Below are 26,115 nucleotides of genomic sequence, written 5' to 3'. Positions count from 1 at the left end.
CAGTTATGTGAAATGTGGATAACATCTCTCTCTCGCTCTCTTTTTTTTTTGGATAACATCTAACACCCTGATTCTTCTTACTGGCATTGCTATTAACTTTTCATCTAGCTATGTCAGTCTTTGTTCCTGTGAATTTTATGTTTTTTCATATCTAGACTCAAGGAAAATACTTCCCTTTCAGTGATGTAATTTACTGTAAATGACGGAACATTATTACTAGAGTATTAAAACCACGTAATAAACAAAGCACCATACTTTGAATAAGTGTCAGGATCAATTTCACTCAGGGAATTAAAATCTGGATGTAGTATATAATTAGTGCCAGTCTATTACATGCAGTACCATGTAGTGGTGAACAGTCAGATAACCTTGGGTCCCATGTCCAGTTCTGTCCCTAAAAATCCTCGTGATCCTGGGTTATTTAACCTTGTCTTCTGGAAGATGGTGATACTATATACCTCGTGGAATTTTTGAGGATCACATGAAATAATATGTATGAAGGGATCAGCACAGCATCCATGCATAGTAAACTCTCAATAAATGGTAACATTACTATGTGCAAAACAGGAAACAGGTGAGCATATAAGCTCCAAGGGAGCTTATTTATTACAGTACTTAAATGCATATTTAGAACACATAAATAATGGGGTTAAGAGTTCACTGGAAAGAGACTGTAGGAAGAGAGATATGAATGAGGGAAGGGCATCTACGTGAAGGATACCGCATAAGCAAGTATATGTAGCTATATAAGCTTAGGATAAGTTCAAGGAACAGGAAGTGATTCCACTGGCTAATATCTATAGGGGAACAGAGTGAGAGAAGGCTCAAAAGTTTGGCTATGCCAGGCCTTAACTGCTAGTGTGAAGAGTCTGGTCTGGATTCAGTAGAGAGTAGGTGGAGTTTGAGGTAGTGGAAATAAGACTGATAGGTGCTATATTTTTGGTAGCTTGATTTGGAATCCATTGTACAGATGTATAGTGGAATTTTTCTTCAAGCATCTTCTTCATAGGATAGCTAACCCCAGGAGCCCTGACAACCTAGAATCACACGTGACTCACCTCTTTGAACGAGATAAGCCTGCTGGTCAGCGTCACTTGCTCTCGCCCCATGACGGCTCTGCATTTCCATCAGGGACTGCCTGCTGGGATGAAAAGCAGCACTATATGTGAAACCCTGAAATACGACAACGTTGAGCAGGCATTCAACAGAAGTACGAGAAAAAAAGACCTAAACTACAAAGCCAAGGTTCATAGAAACCAGAACTTAAGAGTAATTTGAGCTTTAAATATTACTGGCACTAGGACACAATGTAGTAAAAGTAAATAAGATTTTTAAAAATCAGGAAACAAACAAAATGTCAATTGACCGGGGAAAAGATTAGAAAAAAGTGGCATATTTCTAAAACAAGACACAACAGAGCAATTAAACAGAGTGAAGTAAATCTACATATATATATACACACACAGAGTTCAAAATTAGTTATGTAAAGCACGTTGCAGAATAATACCTATAGTGACCGTTTTATAACCTAGGCACCTTGTTTTAAGAAATTAATATTACCTTGTTTTAAGATATTATATAGATGTGTATATATGCAAAAGTACAAAACAGCTGGGGATGCTGTTGCGGGCAGTGTGGGGAAGGGAGAGAGGACTATAATGGCAGGGGGTGTGGGGAGAAGACTGCAACTTCATCTACAACTCCTTTTTCTTTTAATAAAAATATACTTGGGGCTTCCCTGGTGGCACAGTGGTTGAGAGTCCGCCTGCCGATGCAGGGGACGCGGGTTCGTGCCCCGGTCCAGGAAGATCCCACGTGCCGCGGAGCGGCTGGGCCCGTGAGCCATGGCCACTGAGCCTGTGCGTCCGGAGCCTGTGCTCCGCAACAGGAGAGGCCACGGCAGTGAGAGGCCCGCGTACGGCAAAGAGAAAGAAAAAAAAAAAAATATATATATATATATATACTTGAAGAAAATATTAGTAACTGTCGATTCTGGATGGATACATATTGGTGTGTATTATTTTATTCTCTGTAGTTTTCTATTTTCTATTCCTTAATATTTCAGTTTTTTATCAAAATGAGAATTTTAAAGATAGAAGTAATTTTAGCAGTATTTTCTTTGAAAACATTACAGAATTATTTAAAGTGTTAGGAATATTTCATCCATGACAATGGCAGGATATGACTTCGGAACATATAATGTCACGTTTTTACAATTTATCTAAAAGAACTCGATCAGGTTCCCACAAGGTGCTGCCAGGCCTTGCAGGGCAAACTAAGTGTTAGGGACACCGTCAGGCAAAGTGTGCTCAGAGCGATTCTTTTTTTTTTTTTTTTTTTGCGGTACGCGGGCCTCTCACTGTTGTGGCATCTCCCATTGTGGAGCACAGGCTCCTGACGCACAGGCCCAGCCGCTCCGCGGCCATGGCTCACAGGGCCAGCCGCTCCGCGGCATGTGGGATCTTCCTGGACCGGGGCACGAACGCGTGTCCCCTGCATCGGCAGGTGGACTCTCAACCACTGCGCCACCAGGGAAGCCCCAGAGCGATTCTTATAGCTCAAATTAGGAAACACTGTGGGTCACCTCTCCCACAGACGGGGTGATATGTGCTCTAAGTCTTCCCCTCATTCACCTGCCTTCATCTTCAAAAGCATTATTCTCTTTCAGCAGAATTGCCAGCTGCAATGCCATTTGCTCCTTTTCTTCATGAATCTTCTCTCTTGCTGCTCTTTCTGCATGAAAGTCAGAACAATAAACCTCCATCTGTTAGAGGAAAAAAAGAGACAGAAGTTACCACCTAGACAAATGTGGATTCTCTACAGCTCACCTGCTGATAAGGTGAAGAGGTAGTGCTGCATCCTGTGACATATTTGTACCTTGCAAATAACAGGTACTTGTCCCTGCTAGAAACCAGTGTAATCACCATGACTTTCCAACTACCTTCAAATAGAAGACACAAGTTGTGTGTGTGTGTGTGTGTGTGTGTGTGTGTGTGTGTGTGTGTGTGCTTTAAACTATCAGAGCCCAGCAATTACATAGATATAGGTAGTTTAAATACTGTGTGTACCATTAGCTCAGTAAAATTCTCTGGTCTCTTTTTTAAAAATAATATTCAGCACTAGCTTAATATGGTAAATGGTTTATTTACCCTGTCAGGTATATTTATGAAGGCTGGCCTTAAGCTAAATTTAAAATAACAACAATAAATAGATGCTATTTATTGACTTCCAAACATCTGCAGGGTCCTATGTTTGGTGCCCTTATTGACCATTTTATTTCCTCCTTATCCAAAATCCTGGGAAGGCAGAATTGCTATGCTCATCTTACATTTATAAATTTAATAGCTCTTAATCTTGGGGAAATTAGTTAAGTGCTCAAACCAGCATTTGAACCCAGATTGAAGCCCATGTACCATGGACGCTTCCATTTACCATACTGCTTTCCACAGTGGTAGCCAGCCTCCAAGATGGCACCAGTGATCCTTACCTCTTGGTAATCATACCCTCATGTGGTCCCCTCCCACAATGAATGGGCCAACCTGTGTAACCACTAGGATATTACAGAAGTAATGGTGTGTGGCTTCTGAAACTAGGTCATAAAGGACACCATGGCTTCTGCCTTGTTCTCTCATGGATCACTTGCTCTGGGGGAAGCTAGTTGCCATGTCATGAGGGTATTCAAGCAGCCCTATGGAGAGGCACACACGGTCAGGAACTGAGGTCTCCCGCCCATAGCCATGAGAATGAGCCATCTTGGAAATAGATCTTTCAGTCCATCCTGAGTGCAGCCTCATGAGAGACCCTGAGTCAGAATCACCCTGCTAAGCTGCTCTTGGATTCCTGATCCATAGCAACTGTGTGAGATAACAAATGCTTGTTGTTTTAGCTGCTACGTTTGGAGAATAATTTGTTACCTATAAAAAAGTAAATATGCCATAATATGTAATTTCTTCACTGTTACAAAAATTATAAAGTGAAAATGAATGCCTTAATAGTGAATTGAGCATTATTTCAATACCAGTTTTTAACTTCCTATATTTAAAATTGGGTTTTTCATTTCAAATTTAGTGGTTCTCGGATACAAATTTATTTATTTATTTATTTTCTTGGATACAAATTTTTATCCATTACTTTAAAAAGTAAAATTAATAAAAATTTAAATATTCTAATCACACTGTAGTTACCAAAAAAGTATGAAATAGATCATTTTAAGGGACTTCTGCCATTTGTGAGTAATCCAACATTTTATGGTTATCATTGATAGATTATGGGCTTTTTTTTGAGTCAGACCTAAATCTGAGTTAGAGTCTCACCTCCATCAGTTATGAGCTTTGAGCCAGTAAGAACTGGGCCTTTGTTTTGTCCATTCCTATATCCCCGGCAGTGAGAACAGTGTCTGACATAAAGTGCTCAAAAAAGAGTTGTTGAATGAATGAACAAGAGTATCCATCAAAACAAATGTCTCTGTACAGAACCTGGCAAAAGTACATGACTACAGTATCATGCACAAACAAAGGAAATGCCTTAAAGAGCTCAGGTTGAAATTCTATTCCTGTCGAAATAAAACTAAAACCATAAGTTCAGTCAACCACTTCCATATTTCACTGGGCCAGCCACTCTGGGCAGCTGGTACTGAGTATGTATATAGGGAATAATAAACTTCTGGCATTGTTACACTACAAATAATTTGTTTATCTTCTTCAGATTGGCAAACATTTAAAAGAGTGATGCAAGGATGTGGGGAAATAGGAGCTCTCATCTACTTCTGGTAAGAGAATAATTTTCATTATGCATTTTTGGAAGATAACTTGGTAATACTTATTTAACTTAAAAACAGGCATATCCAATGACCCAACCATTCCATTTCTGTATCTTTCTAGAGATTCCACAAGTGCACAAAGACACAGATACAAGAATGTTCAGTTCAGCATTGTTGATAATAGCAAAAATATTGGTACAACCTACAGGTCCATTAATAGAGGACTGGTTAAACCTGTCATGGCAATGTACACTTTGGACACCATACAACTGTTAAAAAAAACTACATATGGCTGTGAGTAATAACATGGAGAGATATCCAAGATATATCATGAATGAAAAAGTAGTGTAAAATGTATGGCATGATCCCACTTTTAATTAAGCAAACAAAATAGAAACAAACAAAAAAAGGTTTTCCCCCACTTTTTTGGTGATTTTACATCTCAGGCAGGATGTATGTTCACTAATAAAACTCTTCTCTAAGGACTCCACCCACCAGTATGAAAAGTGGGCCAAAACAGTCACAACCAGCCAATTGTACACAAATTCTTCCAGAGAACAGTGAAAGAAGAAATGTGCCCCAACTTGTTTTTATGAGGCCAGTAAAACCCTGAAATCCAAACCCAACAAGGACATGAGCAGAAAGAAAATTCTAGGCCAATCTTACTCAAGAATATAGAAACAAAAATCCTAAGCAAAATATAAGCAAACCAAATCCAACAATATATACAGAGGATAATTCAAGAAAGGCAAAGTTTAATATTTTAAAAATCAGTGTGATTTACCACATTAACAAATTGAAGGAAAAAGGCATATAATTATCTAATTATATCATTATACGAAGAAAAACATTTCCTAAATAAAATTCAGCATCCACTCAAAATAAACATTTTTGGCAAACAAGGAAGAGAAGGGAATTTTCTTAATCTAGTAAGTGATACCCATGAAAAGCCTATACCAAACACCACACATTCAACAGTGAAATGTTGGAAACACTGCCACTGAGACTAAGAGCAAGGCAAGGCTGCCTGCTCTCTCCACTGTTACACAGCATTGCACTGGGGTCCCAGCCAGTGCAATAAGGCAAGAAAAAGAAAGAAAAAAAATATAATGAACTGGAAAGGAAAAAAAAAAAAACTGTCATTATTTAACTGATCTTAGTGTACCAAGTCCAAAGGAATATTTAGAAGTATTATTAGAATTAAAATGTGAGTTGAGTAAGTTTACTGCATGGAAAGTCAATATTAGGAATCAATTGTATTTCTATATAGCAGCAACCGTTAGAAAATGAAGTTTTAAAAAATGCTATTTATAAAACTATCATTAAAAATAGAAAATATCAAAAAAATAGAAAATATCTAGGAATAATCTAATAAAAGATGAGCAAAATCTTTACTAAGAAGATTAAAAATATGACTGAAAATAATTAAAGAAGATATGTCATGTTTGTGGACTGGAAGAGTCAATGATGTAAAGTTGCCAATCATCTCCAAATTGATTTTTATATATTTAATAAAATTCTAATCAAAATCCCAGGGTTTTTTTTCTGTGTAGAAAATATCAAGCCAATTCTGAAATTTATAAGAAAAGGAAAACCTAAGGTCCTCTTGAAGAATCTCAATGAGGTAGGAAGACTTTCTACCAGATATCAAAGCATTTGATTCTTTATAATAAGAAAGTATGGTACCAGAGCAAGGATGTACAAATAGCCCAATGGAACAGTACAGAATCCAGAAATAGACCCGTGGGTACCTGGACACAATATGTGACAAAGAGGGCAGCAGAGTCCTTAAGATGACCTTTTAAATAAATGGTGCCAAATGAACAGGATATTCATGCAGAAGAAAATATGAATCTTTACCCTTACCTCACTCCATATAGAAAAGCTAATTCCAGATGGTTTTTAGATCTTAATGTAAAAGGCAAAACCATAAAACTTTTAGAAGACAACATAGGAGAATATGTTCATGGCCCTGAGATAGTGAAAGTTTTTAAAACAGGACACAAAAAGTACTATAATCATAAATAAAAAGACTCATAAACTGGATTGCATTAAAATTAAGAATTTTCATTCAACAGACACCTTCATGAGAGTGGAAAGGCAAATCATAGAGTGAAGAAATCTGCAAAAAGTATAACTGGCAAGGGCTTGTATGTGGAATATATAAAGAACTCCTATAAATTGAAGAAAAAGCCAGAAAACCAGAAGAAAACTGGGCAAAGACCTGATCAGGCTCTTCACAAAAGGGGATGCTTAGAAGGCCGTAAACATCTGAAAAAGTACTCACTCTCATACCATCAGGGGAATGCAGATTTAATGAGACACCATCATAAACCCACTAGAATGGTTAAAAATTCTGACAATACAAGTATGGGTAAGGATATAGAGCAATAGGAACTCTCTGTTGGTGGGAGTGAAAACTGGTCCACTTTGGAAACCTCTTTGGCATTATCTATTAAAGGTGGGTAACATGCATACGCTATGAACAAGCAATTCCACTCCTAGGTGTGTACCCAACAGAAATGAATGCACAGGTGAACAAAGAGACACGCGTAAGAATGACAGAGCAACATTAAACACAAAGCCCCAAGCTGGAAATAATCCAGCTGTCTATAAACTGTAGAATGGATAAATTCAGTGAGTAATACACTTAAAAGTGTGGTGCACTTTCCACCTGTGATATACTTCGGTAAAACGGTTTTTTAAAATATACTGGTGGAAATAGTATAAAATCAAAAGATATTTTAAGCACTATCACCTTCCTGTTAGAGAATATAATCGGGGTTGGCCTGCCTCGGCTCACATTTGGGAACGAAGCCTACCTGAGCCCTGAGAACAGCCATGGTTTCCAGGTCCTTCTCCTGCTTGGCGATGGTCTGCTTCATCTCATCCATTTGGAGCTGCTTGGAAGCCAGGGCTTTCTCTGCCAGTTCCAGCTTTCCACTCAGTTCCTGCAGCACCACCTTATCCACTTTTTCCGACTGAAAAAGACAAACTTATTCTAGATATGGTTTTGGAATAATTCAACCTATTTTAGTAAAATATTAGATGAAGGTTTATTTTTTAAAAAATGACTGGCTCTAAACTATTCTGGCAATCAGCGGTGATAACTTATTCAACAACTTTCATGCACTTAATTTACAGCTTGAAGGTAATAATTTCCTAATTTAAAATAGTGATTTATAAAAAGAAAACACTAAAATAAGGGAGATAATAGCAAACCCTATCTCAGGGCGGGTGTAAGTTGCTGATACTCCTATTCTTTCACTCACATTACTCTTAACTTTATGAAGTCAGTGGAATGTTTGAATTAAAAATTTACTAGGTCCTAGAGAGGAACAATATTCTAGTAAAAGTAAATGAAAAACAGAAAATATATTTCTAAGAATATAAACTCAAAGACCCCTTCTAATTCAAAGCTCCCATGGTCTTTATTTATTCCAGCTTTATTGAGGTAAAACTGCCAAATAAAATTGTAAAATATTTAAAGTGTACAACGTGATGATTTGATATACATATACATCGTGAAAGGATTCCCACCATCAGGTTAATTAATACATCTATCACCTGACATCTCTATCCATGGTGTTTAAATTATCACACCATTCTGGGGGCATTATTACTATTACAATAATTTAAGATGCAGCCGGATAAGTCCAGGGCCTCAAGTTCACTGACAGCAGGCAAGCTAGCCCTGTGATAGCTCCAGGCAGCAGTCTCACTATACAGTCATTACTCATGTAGGAGCCCAGGCTCAGCTCTCCTACAAACCCATCCACTGTTAGAAATGCTAAAAGCTTAGCCACGGAGCAAGTAAGCCCATGCGCCACAACTACTGAGCCCGTACTCTAGAGCTCGTGCTCTAGAGCCCGCGAGCCACAACTGCTGAGCCTGTGTGCCACAATTACTGAAGCTTGCGTGCTTAGAGCCCGTGCTCTGCAACAAGAGAAGCCACCGCAATGAGAAGCTAATGCACAGCAATGAAGAGTAGCCCCCACTCACTGCAACTAGAGAAAGCCCGCGCACAGCAACAAAGACCCAATGCAGCCAAAAATAAATAATAAATAAGTAAATAAATTTATTTAAAAAAATGCTAAAACTGTACTCCAACCGTAGGACATGCACATCACTTCTGTACACAAGGCACATTATACATATGTGGAATATCAGGAGTTATAAAATGTTATAAACACTTAGACACAAGAAATCAATTATAAATGGAAAAACAACCCTTGAAACCAGACCTAGTTAAGGATTAGCACAACTACTTTAGATATTTACATAAAATGTTAAATGGCTATGAAAGTAATTTTTTTTCTATGAGTACCTCTCTTCTTTTTAGTTCCTCGGTTGTTTTCAGTGCATTATTGTATTCTTGAAGAAGCCTGTTGTGTGTCAACTGTAGAGTGGCTAATTTGGACCTATTTAGAAAGAAATTTTAAAATGGAATCTTGGGAAAAATATCGTAGAAGCTTAGTCTTACCTCACAACCCTCTTCTGAACACTCAGGTGACAAAATCTTCCCTCCCACCCTTATCATCCCACCACCTACTAGCATGTGCTTACTTGCAAAGAAAACAATTCCCCCCTCCCCAATCAAGACAGATTACAAATAATTTTCATAATTGTTATTATAAAACTTAACATTTATCTCCTCAGAAAAGTCTACTAGTACGCCTTCAAATAAATAAAAGAGAAAAAATTTTTAATTTATTCTTAAATCCTGATTCCAATCTGCATAAAAGAGCTATTCTATCTTCTTTTAGCAAGTAGCCATTCAGTCACAGCATACTCACTTTTCATCTTCTGTTTTTGCTTGCTCCATTTTGATTTCTGATCGCATGCTTTCTACTTGGAGCTCTAACTTTCTGTTATTATAAACAAGCTCTTGCTTTTCATTCAGCTCTGATGGGGTTGGAGAATTTTTCCTTTCAAGGGCCTGACATCTAAGAAAGAGCAAAATTTCATGAGGACAAAACAATACTTCATTTCTCAGTGGCTTTTAAACGAATCCCCAGATTATGTAGCAAAATGCAAAGAATTTTAGGATTACATTTTTCAAAAATTTAACAGTACAAAATTAAATATTTTATCCTCCCTGCTTCTTTACTAGAAGTAAGTAATATTTCTGAACCCTTATGCCTAGTATAAACAAGTACAGATCTAAGATCACACAAGCTACTGTCTACCTGGAGTAATTGTTTCAACTAGTCATGCAAATATATTTCTGTGGTTTAGATACAGACCAAACTAGTAATTGGCTAGAGGTGCTTCTCATATAGTGATCCATGGATATCTTTAGTATTTTTAAAACTATGGGCTCTGTTAAGCATAAAAAATATGACTTCTGACAAAGATTCAATAGGGGAGAAGGAAATGCTTTCAGTCCTCTTAAAGATCAGAGAGAAATTTTCAATATAACAGCAAATACAAACCATTGATAGCTATGTGCAAGGCATTAACGCAAAGCATGTTAAACGTTAGCTTACTTAATACAAAGTCAGAATTATGACACACAGTTTACAAATGATAAAACTGAGACTCAGAGAGGTTAAATAAATAACTTGTCCAGGGTAATACCACAAATAAGGGGTAGATCCATATTTCAACCTTAGGTCTGTTTATCCAAAGTCCTTAGCATCAGCTGCTATGATGTACTAGATAACCATTAATACTGTACAACTTTGGTCAGTGTAACTCCATGGAAACATACACTTGTATATTGGGCTGGAAATATGTTTGCTAACTAATCCAAAAGAACAACATCAACTTACCTTTCCTAAATTTGGGATAACTTCTTACATCAAGAGAAACAAGCAAATGCAAAATTCTCCCAATTTATAAATTAGACTTCATAACTGACTGAAAATCAATTTTTTTTTCCTAAGTAAATCTCACTCAAGTTCTTCTTGCCCTTTGTAGCTTTTATGTTGGTTCACATCAATGTTGTCAGCTCACGCAAGTCACAGGAAGTCTGGCTCACTGCTTTTTCCAGGTCTTCATATACGCTTAACAAATGTCCCCAAACAGCAGAATCAGAGTCCCTTGGGCCCATTCCCCCATATTACTACAAGGACTTCCTAATATGTTTCTATATTAACCTGAACATTTGTGTTTTCTGAATTCATATTTTAATTAGGTCTCTTTTTCTTTTACTCAGTAAAACAGTAATAAAACTATATTTTTGTATATTAACGTATTTTGTAAAACTGTACACTTTTCGAAGGAGGATAAAATTCATCTCACTCTTACTTTTCCTGAAGTCTCTTCTTCATTAGGTCAGCCTCACTGAGCTTTGTGTGAGCCTCCTGCAGCTCCTTAAACAGGGTTGTCACCTGAAGGTTCAACGTTTCCACTTCACTTCCAACCTGTCATCCAGGCAATCACAAACACGCATTTATCAGAGGCTAAATGAACCTCTTTGTGAGAAAACAGTGTGAACCACTGGTGTCTAAATAAGACTGTTGAATTGATTAAACTTTTGGCAATTAACGCCCCAAATATCTTGTATGGAAAAAAAAAAGATTTGGGTACAACTCTGCTTCATTATAGATCATTAACTGATCAGTTTGGATGCACTTGTGATAATGTCTTTATCTTGATTAAAATGAATCCTGGACTTCCCTGGTGGTGCAGTGGTTAAGAATCTGCCTGCCAACGCAGGGGACACCGGTTAGAGCCCTGGTCCAGGAAGATCCCACATGCCATGGAGCAACTAAGCCCGTGCACCACAACTACTGAGCCTGTGTTCTAGAGCCGTGAGCCACAACTACTGAAGCCCAACATGCCTAGAACCCATGTTCCACAACAAAGAGAAGCCACCACAATGAGAAGCCCGTGCACTGCAATGAAGAGCAGCCCCTGCTCGACGCAACTGGAGAAAGCCCGCACGCAGTAACAAAGACCCAAAGCAGCCAAAAATAAATAAATTAAAAAAAAAAAAAAAGAATCCTGATCATAGTTCAAGGGACTATAGGTCACAATGATGTCAAAGCACAATCTAATTTATCCAGCTAGCAACTCATGCCCATATTCCCTGGCTGATTTATTTTTCTAGTTTACTCAACTATTTTCACTGTACTGCCTTTTCCCTGGCAGCTCTAGAATTTTTGTCAGTGAGTTTTATGGTGCCATGGAAGTCTCAGTACTTCTCTATTATTAGTTATCGATTAGTTTTAGTCAACAGGGTACTACGACTCACAGGTGTTCTCTTCATCTCAGTTTTTAAAATATTCTCCATTCTCTTGAAAGTAGGAGACGCAGCCCAGAGCATGGCATACAGTAGGCATTTGATATATATTTGCTGAATAAATAAATTAGCTAAAGTATTTTATGTAAATGCCTTCTCACGGGCTACTGTGGGTCTTACAACTTCCTGCCTTCATCACCTTTCCCCAAGCTACGGACTGTTTGCAGGCTACAAGGCACGTCTCTGAGTTGCCACAGAACAGAAATGTATATGAGCATGTATATAAAAATGAGCCTTTTTTGTTCATAGTATTTTGTTCAAACAAGTAGTGGGATAGAACCAAGGTCTTTCAATGCTACCTTACGTTTCTGGGTCACATCCTCAAATGATCTTATTATAAGTTGGACAAAATTCCTTTCTCAATTAGTGGGCCTGTCCACTTAGGAATTCTGGAGAGAAAATCAGCCAAGGAGAGAGAGAGACGTGATTTCTTAGAATCACTAGGACAGGAATACATCTCAGTACAATTTACAATGAATGAAATTCAGATCAGGACAAGGAAATATGAGAGAAATAGAAAATATTCAACATGGAAATTATTTCTCTATTGCTAAAGCCAGTAACACATCACAAGACGCGGCTCCAGCGCCTGCACTACTCTTTGTCCATCGGGGGTGTAGTAACAGTCTTAGACACTTAGTACCCACAGTTTCTGTGCCTTTCTCCTCTTCTTTCTCTTGTTCTGTGCGCCCTTCTGTCTGGGTCTCAATCTCACAATGATCCTTCGCTTTCTTTTCAAAATCAGAAATTCTGAAAAATTAAAGAATATAGAAAAGTTACTTTCTCTTTGGCTTCCAGAGGAAAAACAATTGTGGAAGCACTGAAAAGAACAATGTTCAAAATCTGGATAAAAGATCAATGTTTTCAAAATCTCTTCACATTCTCTATATCAGCTCTGGTTTTGCTTTCAACCTGATATTGGCTAGAATTGATTTAAGGGATGAATGCACATGGAGGTATAAGATATGTATAATTTATCTTGAACACTGAAAAATACTGCCTCTTTTCACGTCATTGTCATGCACAGAAATATTTTTTAAATTTGTGTTTTTATGTTTGTACACATGTGCATGCATATGTGCTACATGAGAGTGGGTGTCCCTTTATAAGGATTCGGCAGAGAGGGAAAGACTTGTTTTTTGGGACCCATATAAGTTTATGAGGTCCTGAAAACAAACAAATATAGCAACATTCTTACACTGAATCATAATCATATGAAAGCCATCCCGATACAAATGAAATAAAGAGACTTGTGGTTAAAGACGGTAGATTTAAATATACGCATGTAATTTTTCTCCCACCTTGAATGCCACTAAAATGACTTTTAAAAGCCACACACCTACAAGAACAAAGAGAAAGGGAGAGGAAATAATAGCAAGAAGATTTGGGAAGCATTAGGTATGAGTGGGAACTGACTAGATAGCCCAAGAGGACTGGATCTGAGCCAACAGTAGGGAGAGCCAAGATGGAACCCACTTCATACTGTGGGACCCCAAAGGCTCAGGAATCAGTGACACCAGGTACCTCTGGACATGGGGATAAAGTTGGGACTTGTTTAAGAATGACTAGAAGGTCATAAAATAAAGGGTCTCTTGACTCAGAGTCATTAATCAGAGTTGAGGGTTTGGGTTCCCTACTGAAAAGAGGGGAACTTACAGAATACTAAGACCCTCAGCCTTCTGTTCCTACTCATCTCCAGAATGCTGGCATCTAGAAAAGTACCCTTCAGACAGGAGACTGGAAAAGTCTCCTCTGGAGAATTTGATCAGGATAAGGAAAAGATTTAAAGTTTCTGACGTAAGACTTCCCCAAGGAAACCTCCCGGCCAGATCTCCCTACATGCACACAGCACTTTGTTTGTTTTTAAATAAATTTATTTATTTTAGGCTGTGTTGGGTCTTCGTTGCTGCGTGCGGGCTTTTCTCTAGTTGCGGCAAGCGGGGGCTACTCTTTGTTGCGGTGTGTGGGCTTCTCATGGCAGTGGCTTCTCTTGTTGCAGAGCATGGGCTCTAGGTGTGCGGGCTTCAGCAGTCGTGGCTCACAGGCTCTACAGCGCAGACTCAGTAGTTGTGGCGCATGGGCTTAGTTGCTCCGCGGCATGTGGGATCTTCCTGGACCAGGGCTCGAACCCGTGTCCCCTGCATTGGCAGGCGGATTCTCAACCACTGCACCACCAGGGAAGCCCCACACAGCACTTTGATCAGCATCTAACCCCCCAGTCTTAAATCTGATCAAACAGTAAAGATTACCAGACATTTCAGGAAAACCTTAAAATGAAACAGACAAAGTAAACCAGAAAATAAAACAACTTACTGAAATTAGAATATGCCAAGGGGAAAAAAACTTCAAAAAAAAAAAAACCTATCATTAATATCCTTAGGGACAGAAGGAAACATGTTACCACCATAATAAAATGGAAGAGGAACATTCAAAGGAACTGTCCCCCGCCCCACAAAGAAGATGAAAGTTGATCAAATGTAACAGAAAGAAGAGAAAGAGCAAGAGTGAAGGGGGGATGGAGAGAAAGAGATAAGGAGAGAGAGAAAAATGGAAGAGGAACACCCAGTTGAGAAAGTCAGAGGACTGGTCCAGGAGGTCCAATTAAAAATAACAGTAGTGCTAGAATGAGAGAACAGAGAAAACTGAGGATAAGAGATTATCCCTGAATTATTTCAAGATCATTTTTCGAGAACTGAAAGACATGAGTTTGCAGAATGAAAGAGGCCAAGAATGTCCAGAACAAATGGATGAAAACAAGGTCACACCAAAGCACATGTGAAATGTCAGAAAACTTGGGACAGAGCAAAGAACCTTTGGGGGAGAGGAAAAACAAAAGAAGTTTTAAACCAAAAGATTAAGAATCAGAATGGCAATGAGTTTTTCAACATTAACACCAAAAGCTAGAATATGATGAAGTAATGCTTTCAAAATTTGGAGGGAAAGTTATATCCAATACAGATTCCTATATCTAGCCAAATTATCCATTAAGTATAAAAAGGTAGAAACAGACATTTTCAGATATGCAGTTCTCAGAAAATATCCTTCCCATATATTCTTTCTTAGTAAGTTAGTGGAGATATTTAAAGATATTTAGGGAATGAGAAAGGCATTGGATTCAGGAAACAGGTGATCCAACACAGTAGAGATGAAGGAATTCCACAGGACAATGACAAAGGGAGATTCCAAGATGACTGCAATACAGCAGGACCTAGATAACACCCAGGCTGACTCCAGGAGAAAAGTCTTCAAGAGAAAACTATTAGACTACTAACACGTTTGAATGTAATTGAGATTTCCTCACTGGAGAAGAGTATGGTGAAACTAAGCAAATTTTTATAAAGGGAATTCTGCATAGAGATTTTTTTTTTAAGTATAAAAAAGGAAAAGTGGTCAAAGCATAGAGCACAGCTCAACAGAGAACTGTATGTGTGCGTGGGTATGTACACATAATAATAATAAACACTGAGTAGTGACCTAACTGAATGTCAATATAATCAGTTTTGGAGTGGGGTGGGAAGAAGGGCCCGGAAGTGTGTGGAGTGACAATGGTGAGGGTGAAAGGCAGTTAAATCCTCATCCTTCATAGCGGGAGGTCAATAGATTATGTCTAAAATAGGAAACAAAATTTAAGTAGCAATTTAATCTTGATATATGGGAGTATGTATCAAAAGAACCAGCTAAATATGTTGCAAGTGGTTGTCTGAGAAGCAGGAAAAGGAGGTGGGGGGGTGGAGAGAGGTTGGTCAAAGAATTACTGTTTTTCCATAAAAAGCTTGTGGAACCAATTCTTTAAACTATGTGAATTCAAACCTGATTTTTAAAAAACTTAGTGATAGGGGCTTCCCTGGTGGTGCAGTGGTTGAGAGTCCGCCTGCCGATGCAGGGGACACGGGTTCGTGCCCCGGTCTGGGAGGATCCCACATGCCGTGGAACGGCTGGGCCCGTGAGCCATGGCCACTGAGCCTGCGCATCCGGAGCCTGTGCTCCGCAGCAGGAGAGGCCACAACAGTGAGAGGCCCGCATACCGAAAAAAAAAAATTTTAAAAAGAATTAAAAACTTAGTGATAATAACAAATAAACAAACAGCATTAGTATCTGTTGCAAACTGCCCAACCTAACTGGTGCGCAGGCACTGCTTCTAGCTAAGCAAATCAATGGGCCAAGAGCTGGTTGGTGCAAGGTTGAAGGATGGGCCGTTATCACATCACTCACATATGACGCAGGCTTCTGACCTACATTTGAATTTCAACTTAATTTTGTAGGGCAAATTTTCATCTCGGCTGACTTTTCCCTACTACCTCTTGATTATCCCGGGTCACACTTCATGTATACTTTCTCTCTCCTTCCTGGCTATCAGTTTAAGTTTGTTCAGAAGACACAAATCGCACGAAATATGAATCCTGGCAAACAATGGAAGAAAGGCAAGTCTGTTGTCCGCTGTCCCCACAAATCCCTAAAACTTTTCAGAGTAAATTTTAAACTGTCTGTTACCCTTATTTCTCATGAAAATGGTTGAAGACTGACTTATGTATTTGAGAAGAAGACATGTTAGGTCTTGGAACGTTTTTCCATCATATCCCACATAGTAAATCAAGCCAGGTTGTCCAGGAATCAGTGATTTTATTTCTTGGTTTCAGTCCGACCTTAGCCAGGAGGTCATCCTAATACCCACATGGGGAACATTACTCTCCGCAACCAATCACTGACTTACCAGGTGTTAAATACTGTGAGAAGGCTGACTCACAAAATGGAAATTTAATGCTATTGAGAAAGGGGTCCTTTACAGGGAGCTCAGGGTGAGAGAGGGAAACACCCATCTCAAAGTCAGGCCTGACTTCCTAGCTGCAATCTGAAAAGCTATACCTCCAGACAGAGCTATCATTATTTTGAAAGTAGGCAATATATACCAGATTATATGAAAGATCCGGATGTATAATCAGAAAATTCCTAAGTTTACACTTTTATTATTAAAGCTAATCATGTTATCTGAGGAAGGATGAATTACTGGCTAAACTTGACTTCTTAGAATGGTGTGCAGAACTCAGGAGGGTAAACATGCCAATGAAACAGAAACACACTGATTACTTATGACTATTAAGGGTCTTTTTCAAAGTAAAACATCTTCCCTTTAAAAATTGGCTGGAATTATTAAGGTGTAAAAAGAATGCTTTTACTTAATTATTTTTCTGTGCATTATTACTAGATTTTGGGACTTGTCAAAAAGGCAGGATGAATATTTTACTCCATTAGAATACATGGTACTAGTTTCCTGGAAGTTAACCTCTGAACTTTTCTAAGGGACAGCAGTAAGGATATGGGGTAAAAACCTACGATTCATAGCTATCATACCTTTTTCACCTCTGAGAAGAGCTGACGATCAAATAAGTCATTGGACAAACACTGAATATTCTAGGTTACCCTCATTCTGAATAAATAACTTACGCTTCATATTTTAAAAACAGATCTTATAGTTAAAAATTTCAACTGCTTCAGTTAGAAAGTGCTTCTTATAGTGCTATAATTTTAAGATTAATGAGCCATTTATAATGTCTGAGAGAATTAATTATGTCTCAGACATAATATATTTATGTATATTATAATATATCCTATTTATAGTATATTTATTATAAATGTTGCAATCAGTGGAACCCTAAAACTGTTGCATTATCTCCCCCGTCTTATGTGATTTCGCACTTTGCCTTCATAAAAAGTTCATTCATACATAGAAATTCATTGACTTCACAACTCTATGAGGTAAATAAATTTTATCCTAAAGTGCGTGTGTATACCACATTCTATGAGGCCAGTATTTCCCTTATACCAAAGCCAGACAAAGACAACATAAGAAAAGAAAACTACAGACCAGTACCCCTTAGGTATACAGATGCAAAGATCCTTAACAATAGACTAGCAATCCAAACCAGCAACATATAAAAAAGATCATACGTCATGACCAAGTGGGATTTATCCAAGGGTGAAAAGTTAGTTTGACATTGGAAAATCAATCGATGTAATACATTATATTAATAGAGGTTAAAAAAACCCATACAGGGACTTCCCTGGTGGGCCAGTGGTTAAGACTCTGTGATCCAATGCAGGGGGCTCGGGTTCGATCCATGGTCAGGGAACTAGAGCCCATATGCATGCCACAGCTAAGAGTCTGCATGCCACAACTAAGAGCCCGCATGCCACAACTAAAAAGATCCCCCATGCTGTAGTGAAGACCTGGCACAGCCAAAAAAATAAAGGTAAATATTAAAAAAAAAAAAACCCATACAATCATCTTCATAGACTCAGAAAAAGCATTTAACAAAATCCAAAACCCTTTCATGATAAAAATTGCAACTAGAAATAGAAGGGAGCTTCTCAACTTGATAAAAGCATCTATGAAAAACAAAGGTAATAGCAGCCTAATGGTGAAAGACTGAAAGCGTTCTCTCCTAAGATCAGGAACAAGACAAGGATGTCTACTTTCTGCTCTTTTATTTAACACTGTATGGGAAGTCTAGCCAGGGCAATTATGCAAAAAAAAGAAATAAAAGGAATCCTAGTTGGTAAGGAAGAAGTAACACTATTTCTTTGCAAATGACATGATCTTGTTTACAGAAAATCCTAAGGAATCCACTAAAAAAATGATTAGCACTAATAAATGAATTCAGCAAGGTTGCAGGCTACAAGATCAATATACAAAAATCAGTTGTAGGGGCTTCCCTGGTGGTGCAGTGGTTGAGAGTCCGCCTGCCGATGCAGGGGACACGGGTTCGTGCCCCGGTCCGGGAAGATCCCATATGCTGCAGAGCGGCTAGGCCTGTGAGCCATTGGCCACTAAGCCTGTGCGTCCGGAGCCTGTGCTCTGCAACGGGAGAGGCCACAACAGTGAGAGGCCCGCGTACCGCAAAAAAAAAAAAAAAAAAATCAGTTGTATTTCTCTACACTAGCAATGAATAAACCAAAAATGAAATTAAGAAAACAATTTCATGTATAATAGCACCAAAAAGACTAGAATACAAAGGAATAAATTTTGAAAAAGAAGTGCAAGACCTGTATGCTGAAAACTACAACACATCATTGAAAGAAATTAAGGATGACCTAAGTAAATGGAAAGACACCCATGTTTATGGATCAGAAGACTTAATATTGTTAAGATGGCAATGCTTCCCAAATCGATCTCCAGATTCAATGCAATCCCTAACAAAATCCCAGCTGGCTTTTCCCCCCAAATTAACAAACTTATCTTATGAATTACATAAAAAAAAAAAACAAGGGACCCAGAATAGTCAAAACAGTCTTTTAAAAGAAGAACAAAATTGGAGGACTTGCATTTCCCAATTTCAAAATTTACTACAGAACTAAAGTAATCAAGACTGTGTAGTACTGACATAAGGATAGACATATAGATCAACTGAATAAAATTGAGTCTTTAGGAATTAATCTTTACATTTATGGTCAACTGATCTACACCAGGGGTGTCAAGACAATTCAGTGAGGAAAAGAATTAACAAATGGTGTGGGACAGCAATATATCTACATATGCAAGAATGTAGTTGGACCCTTACCTCACACCATGCACAAAAATGTACTCAATATGGATCACAGACTTAAATGTAAGAGCTAAAAGTATAAAACTCTTAGGAAAAAACACAGGGGGTGAATCTTTGTAACCTTGGGTTAGGCAATGGTTTCTTAGATACAACACCAAAAGCAGAAGGGACAAAAAACCAAACAGATAAACAGGACTAGATCAAAATTTAAAAATTTTATTTTTTTGGCAAATGATGGCATCAAGGAAGTGAAAAGATAAGTCACAGACTGGGAGAAAATATTTGCAAACCATATACCTCATAAAGGACTTGTATCCAGAATATTAATGAACTCTTACCATTCAATAATTAAAAGACAATCCAATTTTTTTAAATGGGCAAAGAAGAAGATATACAAATGGCCAACATGAAAAGATGCCCAACATTATTGGCCATTGGGGAAACAGAATCAAAATCACAATGAGATACCACTTCATATCCACGAGGATGGTCATAATCAAAAAGATACACAACAGTGGTGTTCATGTGGATGTGGAGTAAGTGGAACCCTCATACATTGCTGGTGAGAATGTAAAATGGTGCAGCCACTGTGGAAAACAGTTTGGTAGTTCCTCAAAATATTCAACAGCAACCATGTGACCCAGCAATTCAACTCCTAGGTATATACCCAGAGAATTAAAAAGATATGTCCACACAAAATATTGTGCATGAATGTTGAGAGCAAATATTATTCATAATGGGAAAAAAGTGGGAACAACCCCAATGTTCATCAAATGATGACGAGATAAACAAAACGTTGTCTAGTTACATCACGGAATATTATTTGGCAACGAGAAAAGAACTGACACATGCTACATCATGGATAAACTTTGAAAACATTATGCTAAATAAAATAAGCCAATCACAAAAGACTACATGTTATATGATTCCATTTGTATGAAGTGTCCAGAAAAGGTAAGTCTATGGAGACAGAAAGTAGAATTACTAGGAGGAATGGGGAGTGAGTGCTAAAAGGTATTGGGTTGCTTATTTGGAAGGAAAAATGTTCTAAAATTATAATGTGGTAAAGGCTACATAACTCTGTGAATATTCTAAAAAAAAAAAATTGAAACGTACACTTCAAATGGATGAATTGTATGGTATCTTAATTATATCTCAATAAAACTGTTAAAAAAGCTTCCCTAGTGGCGCAGTGGTTGAGAATCTGCCTGCTAATGCAGGGGACACGGGTTTGAGCCCTGGTTTGGGATGATCCCACATGCCACAGAGCAACTAGGCCCGTGAGCCACAACTACTGAGGCTGCGTGTCTGGAGCCTGTGCTCCGCAACAAGAGAGGCCACGATAGTGAGAGGCCTGAGCACCGCGATGAAGAGTGGCCCCTGCTCGCCACAACTAGAGAAAGCCCTCGCACAGAAACGAAGACACAACACGGCAAAAATAAATTAATTAATTAATAAACTCCTACCCCCAATATCTTCTTAAAAAAAAAAAAAAGCAATGTATGCATATTTCGCGTTGCCTATTTCATACCTTTCTTTGGCTTCCTTGAGGGCAAGTTCAAGTCTCTCCACCTTCTGGTTTCCTTCCCTTAGACAAAGCAGGAGCTGGCTCACAGTTAATTCCTCAAATTCCAAATAATTCCTGGCACCTTCTGCAGATTTGCTCCTATATCAGGACAGCATAAAGGTTAAAAGGTTTTCATGAGAAAACAAAAATGTCAGAGTCTACGAATATTACTGGAACCAGTTTAAAGGAACTGCTTTCCAGAATATTCTCTAGTTAATTCTCATTTACAGATCAAGCACAGCTGGCCCGGTGACCACCAGTGCCTCACTCCTCCATGCTTTCCAGGGAAGGAGTGGGGACTGATGGGTAGGCTCGATTTCCACTGCACGTGCTCACTTCCTCCAAATGGTCACCACGTCCACGGCACCAGACCACAGGACCCACCGAAACAGTGGGGCAGAGGTAGCCCTGGTTTTTGGTGTCCGGCTTTCCTAGAGGACTAACCTCCAGGAAGACCACAGTCATACAAAGGGCACAAGCATGTGTGCTGCCCATGGTGACACGCAGACCACCGGCATTTCTCCAACTCGACCGAAACCACCACGTTCTCTAGTCAAGAGAAGAAAATCATTTTTGTTTCTGGTTTCAAACAGTTAGAGCAGAGAAATGTAGGCACTGTTGGCACGTCAAATATTTTTCTTGATTTCCAACTCAGATTAAATCAAGAGGCAGTTCAATGATGAAGAAAACCACAACGAGCACTGCAGCAACTAAACATTCTGGACAACTATGCTGAAGCCAACGGCAGCTGCTCTTTCACTAACCTACTCAAGGTCACACATCTAACAAAAAGCTAGGATTCAATCCCAGTTCCTGTTGCCAAAGCTCAAACTCTGAACCTAGAAATCCATCTCTGACTCCTTAAAATACTTTCAAAAAGGGTAAGGAAGCTGTTATTAAAAAATAGCTGTGTGGGGACTTCCCTGGTGGTCCAGTGGTAAAGAATCAGCCTTACAATGCAGGGGATGCAGGTTCGATCCCTGGTCGGGGAACTAAGATCCCACATGGCATGGGGCAACTAAGCCTGTGCACCACAACTGCTGAGCTGGCGCGCCTCAACCAGAGCCCGCCTGCCGCAAACTACAGAGCCCAAGTGCTCTGGACCTGCGCCACAACTACAGAGCTCACACGCCCTAGAGCCTGCGCGCCACAACTAGAGAAGAGAAAACCCACACGCCACAACTAGAGAGAAGCCCACGCACCGCAACAAAGAGTAGCCCCCGCTCGCTGCAACTAGAGAAAGCCTGCGCGCAGCAACAAAGACCCAGTGCAGACAAAGATAAATAAATATAAATAAATAATTTTTTTAAAAAAAAGCAATAGGGGAAAGGGGGAAGCTGAGGAATTTCTAACTAAAAAAGGGAGTAACTTTCATTTCTGCCAACTGCGCTGTTTGATGAAAAAATATTATCTAATCCTGATTTTCTCCCTTATACAAAGGCTTGGGAGCATAACTGAAAAAAAAATAACCCACTTTTATGTTTTATAAGTACATTCATCAAGTTATAGAAAAAAGATACTAAAAGCCTATGAGGGAAGAGATCCTTAGGGAAATTTTCAGATAACTCTTAAGCAGAGTCATGCAGTAGGAACCTGCTTACAGAGGATGAGCTGACAGCGCATTCTGGGTCAGAGCTGCTTGCAAGAGACTCAGGTGCCCAGTTCCCCTGCCGTCTCCTCCTCAAGGTCCCCCCACCTCTTAAGATGTCGGCTTCCTAATATCTACTTGTCACAAGTCTACTTGCAATTCCCCAGGTAAGATATCTGGGCACTTTCAAAAAAACAGCCACCGTCGCTCAGAGCAACAACAGTCATTGCTATGGAAGATTATCCTGAATTAGTCACCTTGGCTTGTACTCGGGAATGAACAGGGAAGACAAAATGGAAACTTCCCCCTTATCAGCTGGGCAGCCTGGTCCGGATCAGACTGCACTGGTAAACAAATCAGGAAACATGGGTCTCTTAATTGAGAAGAAGCTTGTTTTCACTGCCCATCTGATGGAGATGAAACACCTCTACACAGAGTGGTGAGGGGTCAGTTCACCGACAGAGGCACCAAACATAGTTTTTCTTCTCCACCAGTTTGGGCTGCAACATTAAATAGCAATTCAAATGGAACATTCTTGAAAGGTCCCGGTATAAATTAATAAGTGGCTTTTTCAGCCCACCATGTTTGGCCTCCCAGGGGAGAGCTGAAAGTGACAAGACTGCCCAGCGTGTCTGTCTGAAAGCCCTAGTCTGTCTTCACATACGTGTCAATGGAATCAGTTCTTGTGGGCCCAGGACTTGGCTTGATTTCTTTCGTTGCCACATCTGCTTCTCCCTCCTGTAAAAGCAGAAATGAAAGGGATTTAACATAGTATGTCTGCAAGACAAATTCCTTATCAAAAGAGAAAAAGGCAAAAGAGCAGGAATCTGGATGACACACAACCCAAGGAACCTATCAAACGTGGAAATGTGAGATGTTTAAATTCGGTCACTCAAATGTAATGGAAATTTACCCTTCCCTCAACCTGCACTCCCCGTCAGGACTATAAACATCCAGGCGAAGACGAGAAGGTCAAGAAGGTCGGGCTCCTCTCATTCAGCAGTCAACCTGACCGCCAGCACAGGAAAGCTTATCTTCTCTTTCTCCTTGGCAGTTCCCTTCTCCCCGACCAGATTAAGGTCACACAGAGCTAGTGACAGTTCCACATACCTTTCCCACACAGTCCTTTAACATGCAAAATGTTAGGACTTGCTGAAGCCACGTTGAAGAGAAGGCTGTTTTCTGTGGGCAAGGCTCACAAGCATAGGTTAGCTCCTATTAGAAATCTGTATGCATGTTGGGCCACTTAGGGAACAGGAAGACTAAGACACTTAAATGATTTGAAAGACGTTTCTTTTTCTTTTTCTTTTTTTAAATATTTATTTATTTATTTGGCTGCGTCGGGTCTTAGTTGAGGCATGCGGGATCTTTCGTTGCAGCATACGGGCTTCTCTCTAGTTGTGGCACGTGGGCTTCATTGCCCTGCAGCATGTGGGATCTTAGGTCCCTGACCAGGAAACAAACCGGCATCCCTGGCATCGGAAGGCAGATTCTTAACCACTGGACCACCAGGGAAGTCCCTTGAAAGACATTTCTATTCCAGTGAGCTAGCAGAAAGATCTTCCAAAAATACAGAGATGGTTCTAGACAATTCTGTGTGTGCACACCGTTCCTAAATCTTGGGCAGTGTTTTTCTGTTCACAGAAGCAAGGCAAGAAAAACATGTTGACACTAGAAATAACTGTCACTCATCAGTGAGGGAGAATATTCTGCTAACCATTCATCCCAAAGAAAGAAGCCTCATTTGGAAACTTCTGATACGCTCCTTGGGCTTCCTGAATTTTATCAGCTATCTGTAGAAGGTTAACGCTCTTTGATCAACGCTGTGTCTTCATAATCTTTGCTCACTTGCAGAAAGAGTCCTCTGACTTTAGTGTACTTCCTGATTAGTATTTTACTTCGCTTGACTTCAGCCCCTATTCATCGAAAATTTATGAGGGGCGTGGGTGGTAGGGCTAGTAAGAGCCATTTTGCAACTCTGTTCACCTTGTGCACGGCAAATAAATGAGAAGGTAAAGTCGCACTCGACCATTTCAGACACATCCATTAGTTATTAAGCTTTCGTAAGGTGCCCCTCACCCCGCCCCACTCCCACTTACCTACAAAGTCGAGTTTTCTTTTTCAGAGACACAGGTAACCTCTCTGCCTGTATCAGACGTGTACTCCGACAACGCCGGAGTGACTGTGTGTGTGAGAGAGGATTTTCTCCTCCTGTGCTTGTCTCCCTCACCCTGTATGCAGTTTTTTTCTAGTAGCAGAGGAGAGGTCCCTCTGGGCTTCACTTACCTTCTGTACTCTTTAGCAGGACTGCCTGCACGCCAGCTACCCTGACACGTGCTTCCCACCAGGGATGGGCTGGCACGTGCTGCCTCGCCCAGCTCGCATCATTTGGGGTTGCACATAAATGCCAGTTAGACCACCCTGCCTTCAAACCCTGTTCTCGGGGGTTCCCTAGCAGCTGCCGTTAGAGCGGAGGGACAAGCCAGGGTATTCCCTGAGGGTACAACCAGAGCCGCTCTGCTCTTTCTTTTCTCCACTTCTTAGTTTTACTGTATCAACGTTCCTCGTAAGACTTTGCTTGAAAAGAGGGCTCTGTTATTAGTAAGTGTTTTAAAGCCTTTTGATTTTACCACATCTGATCACAACTCCGCTTACCTAAGGGAAATGCTGAACACAGCTTTGAGGCCTGGGCTGAAAAACTTTATGCCTTTTTTTTCTTTTTAGGTCAGTCACATAAATTTGTCAGGACACACTGGAAGAAAAAGGACTATCTCTTGTCAGGACATACTGGAAGAAAAAGGACTATCTCTTTGGTCATAAAAGGTAGTCAATATTTTCCATTTCAGCTATGATAGCCACAAGCATTATGTTATACATTTACATTGACTACACTGAAGTTTCCCCACTATCTGGCTACCTCATGTTGAAAGGAAATGGTGGTATTTGTAGCAGCTGTCCAGGTGAGGTTTTTGTAACTTGCTTAAAAACAAAACCAAAACCAACACACTTACAGCCATCCTGATTTCAACAAAGGAGTCTTCGGAGGGGCCACCTGAGTTCAGCTTGAGTTGTAATTCAGACACGATTCCCAGCAGATCGACCTTTTCAGCTTGAAGGCGTGCCACCTGGGTCTTCAGCTGTTCCACTTCCGGTTCTGCTTCTGCCTTGGGGACCTTGGGGACGAGGAGCAAAGTGAATTAATGAATCACGCTAGGGACTTGGCCATCAAACTCGAGTGTCTCCATACCCACTGGCAAGACAGCTATGCTTTACAGTAGGATATTCTAGCTTATCCTTAGCAATTTATTTTGACATGCCAATTAAAATGGAAAAGCTTACATTATTTTATCACCTGCAAATAATTGGAAGTTAAAATAACCTCATGACAAGAAAGGCTTCCTCAGCATGCTG

At 39.6% G+C, this 26,115-nt stretch overlaps 1 protein-coding gene across 1 annotated transcript in view; it reads right to left on the bottom strand.

The window, feature by feature from the left end:
• OPTN (optineurin) overlaps positions 1-26,115 on the bottom strand; it is a 35,158-nt gene that overhangs the window by 3,829 nt on the left and 5,214 nt on the right. The window contains 10 exon segments of the mRNA XM_065871801.1: positions 1,059-1,138; positions 2,634-2,764; positions 7,582-7,740; positions 9,087-9,180; positions 9,556-9,705; positions 11,012-11,127; positions 12,656-12,758; positions 21,081-21,233; positions 23,369-23,442; positions 25,716-25,877. Of these exon segments, the coding sequence (XP_065727873.1) occupies positions 1,059-1,138; positions 2,634-2,764; positions 7,582-7,740; positions 9,087-9,180; positions 9,556-9,705; positions 11,012-11,127; positions 12,656-12,758; positions 21,081-21,233; positions 23,369-23,442; positions 25,716-25,877 (1,222 nt within the window).

This window comes from Phocoena phocoena, chromosome 2 (genome assembly GCF_963924675.1).
Source record: "Phocoena phocoena chromosome 2, mPhoPho1.1, whole genome shotgun sequence".
Classification (NCBI taxonomy): domain Eukaryota; kingdom Metazoa; phylum Chordata; class Mammalia; order Artiodactyla; family Phocoenidae; genus Phocoena; species Phocoena phocoena.
This window is presented reverse-complemented; position numbering and strand designations above follow the sequence as displayed.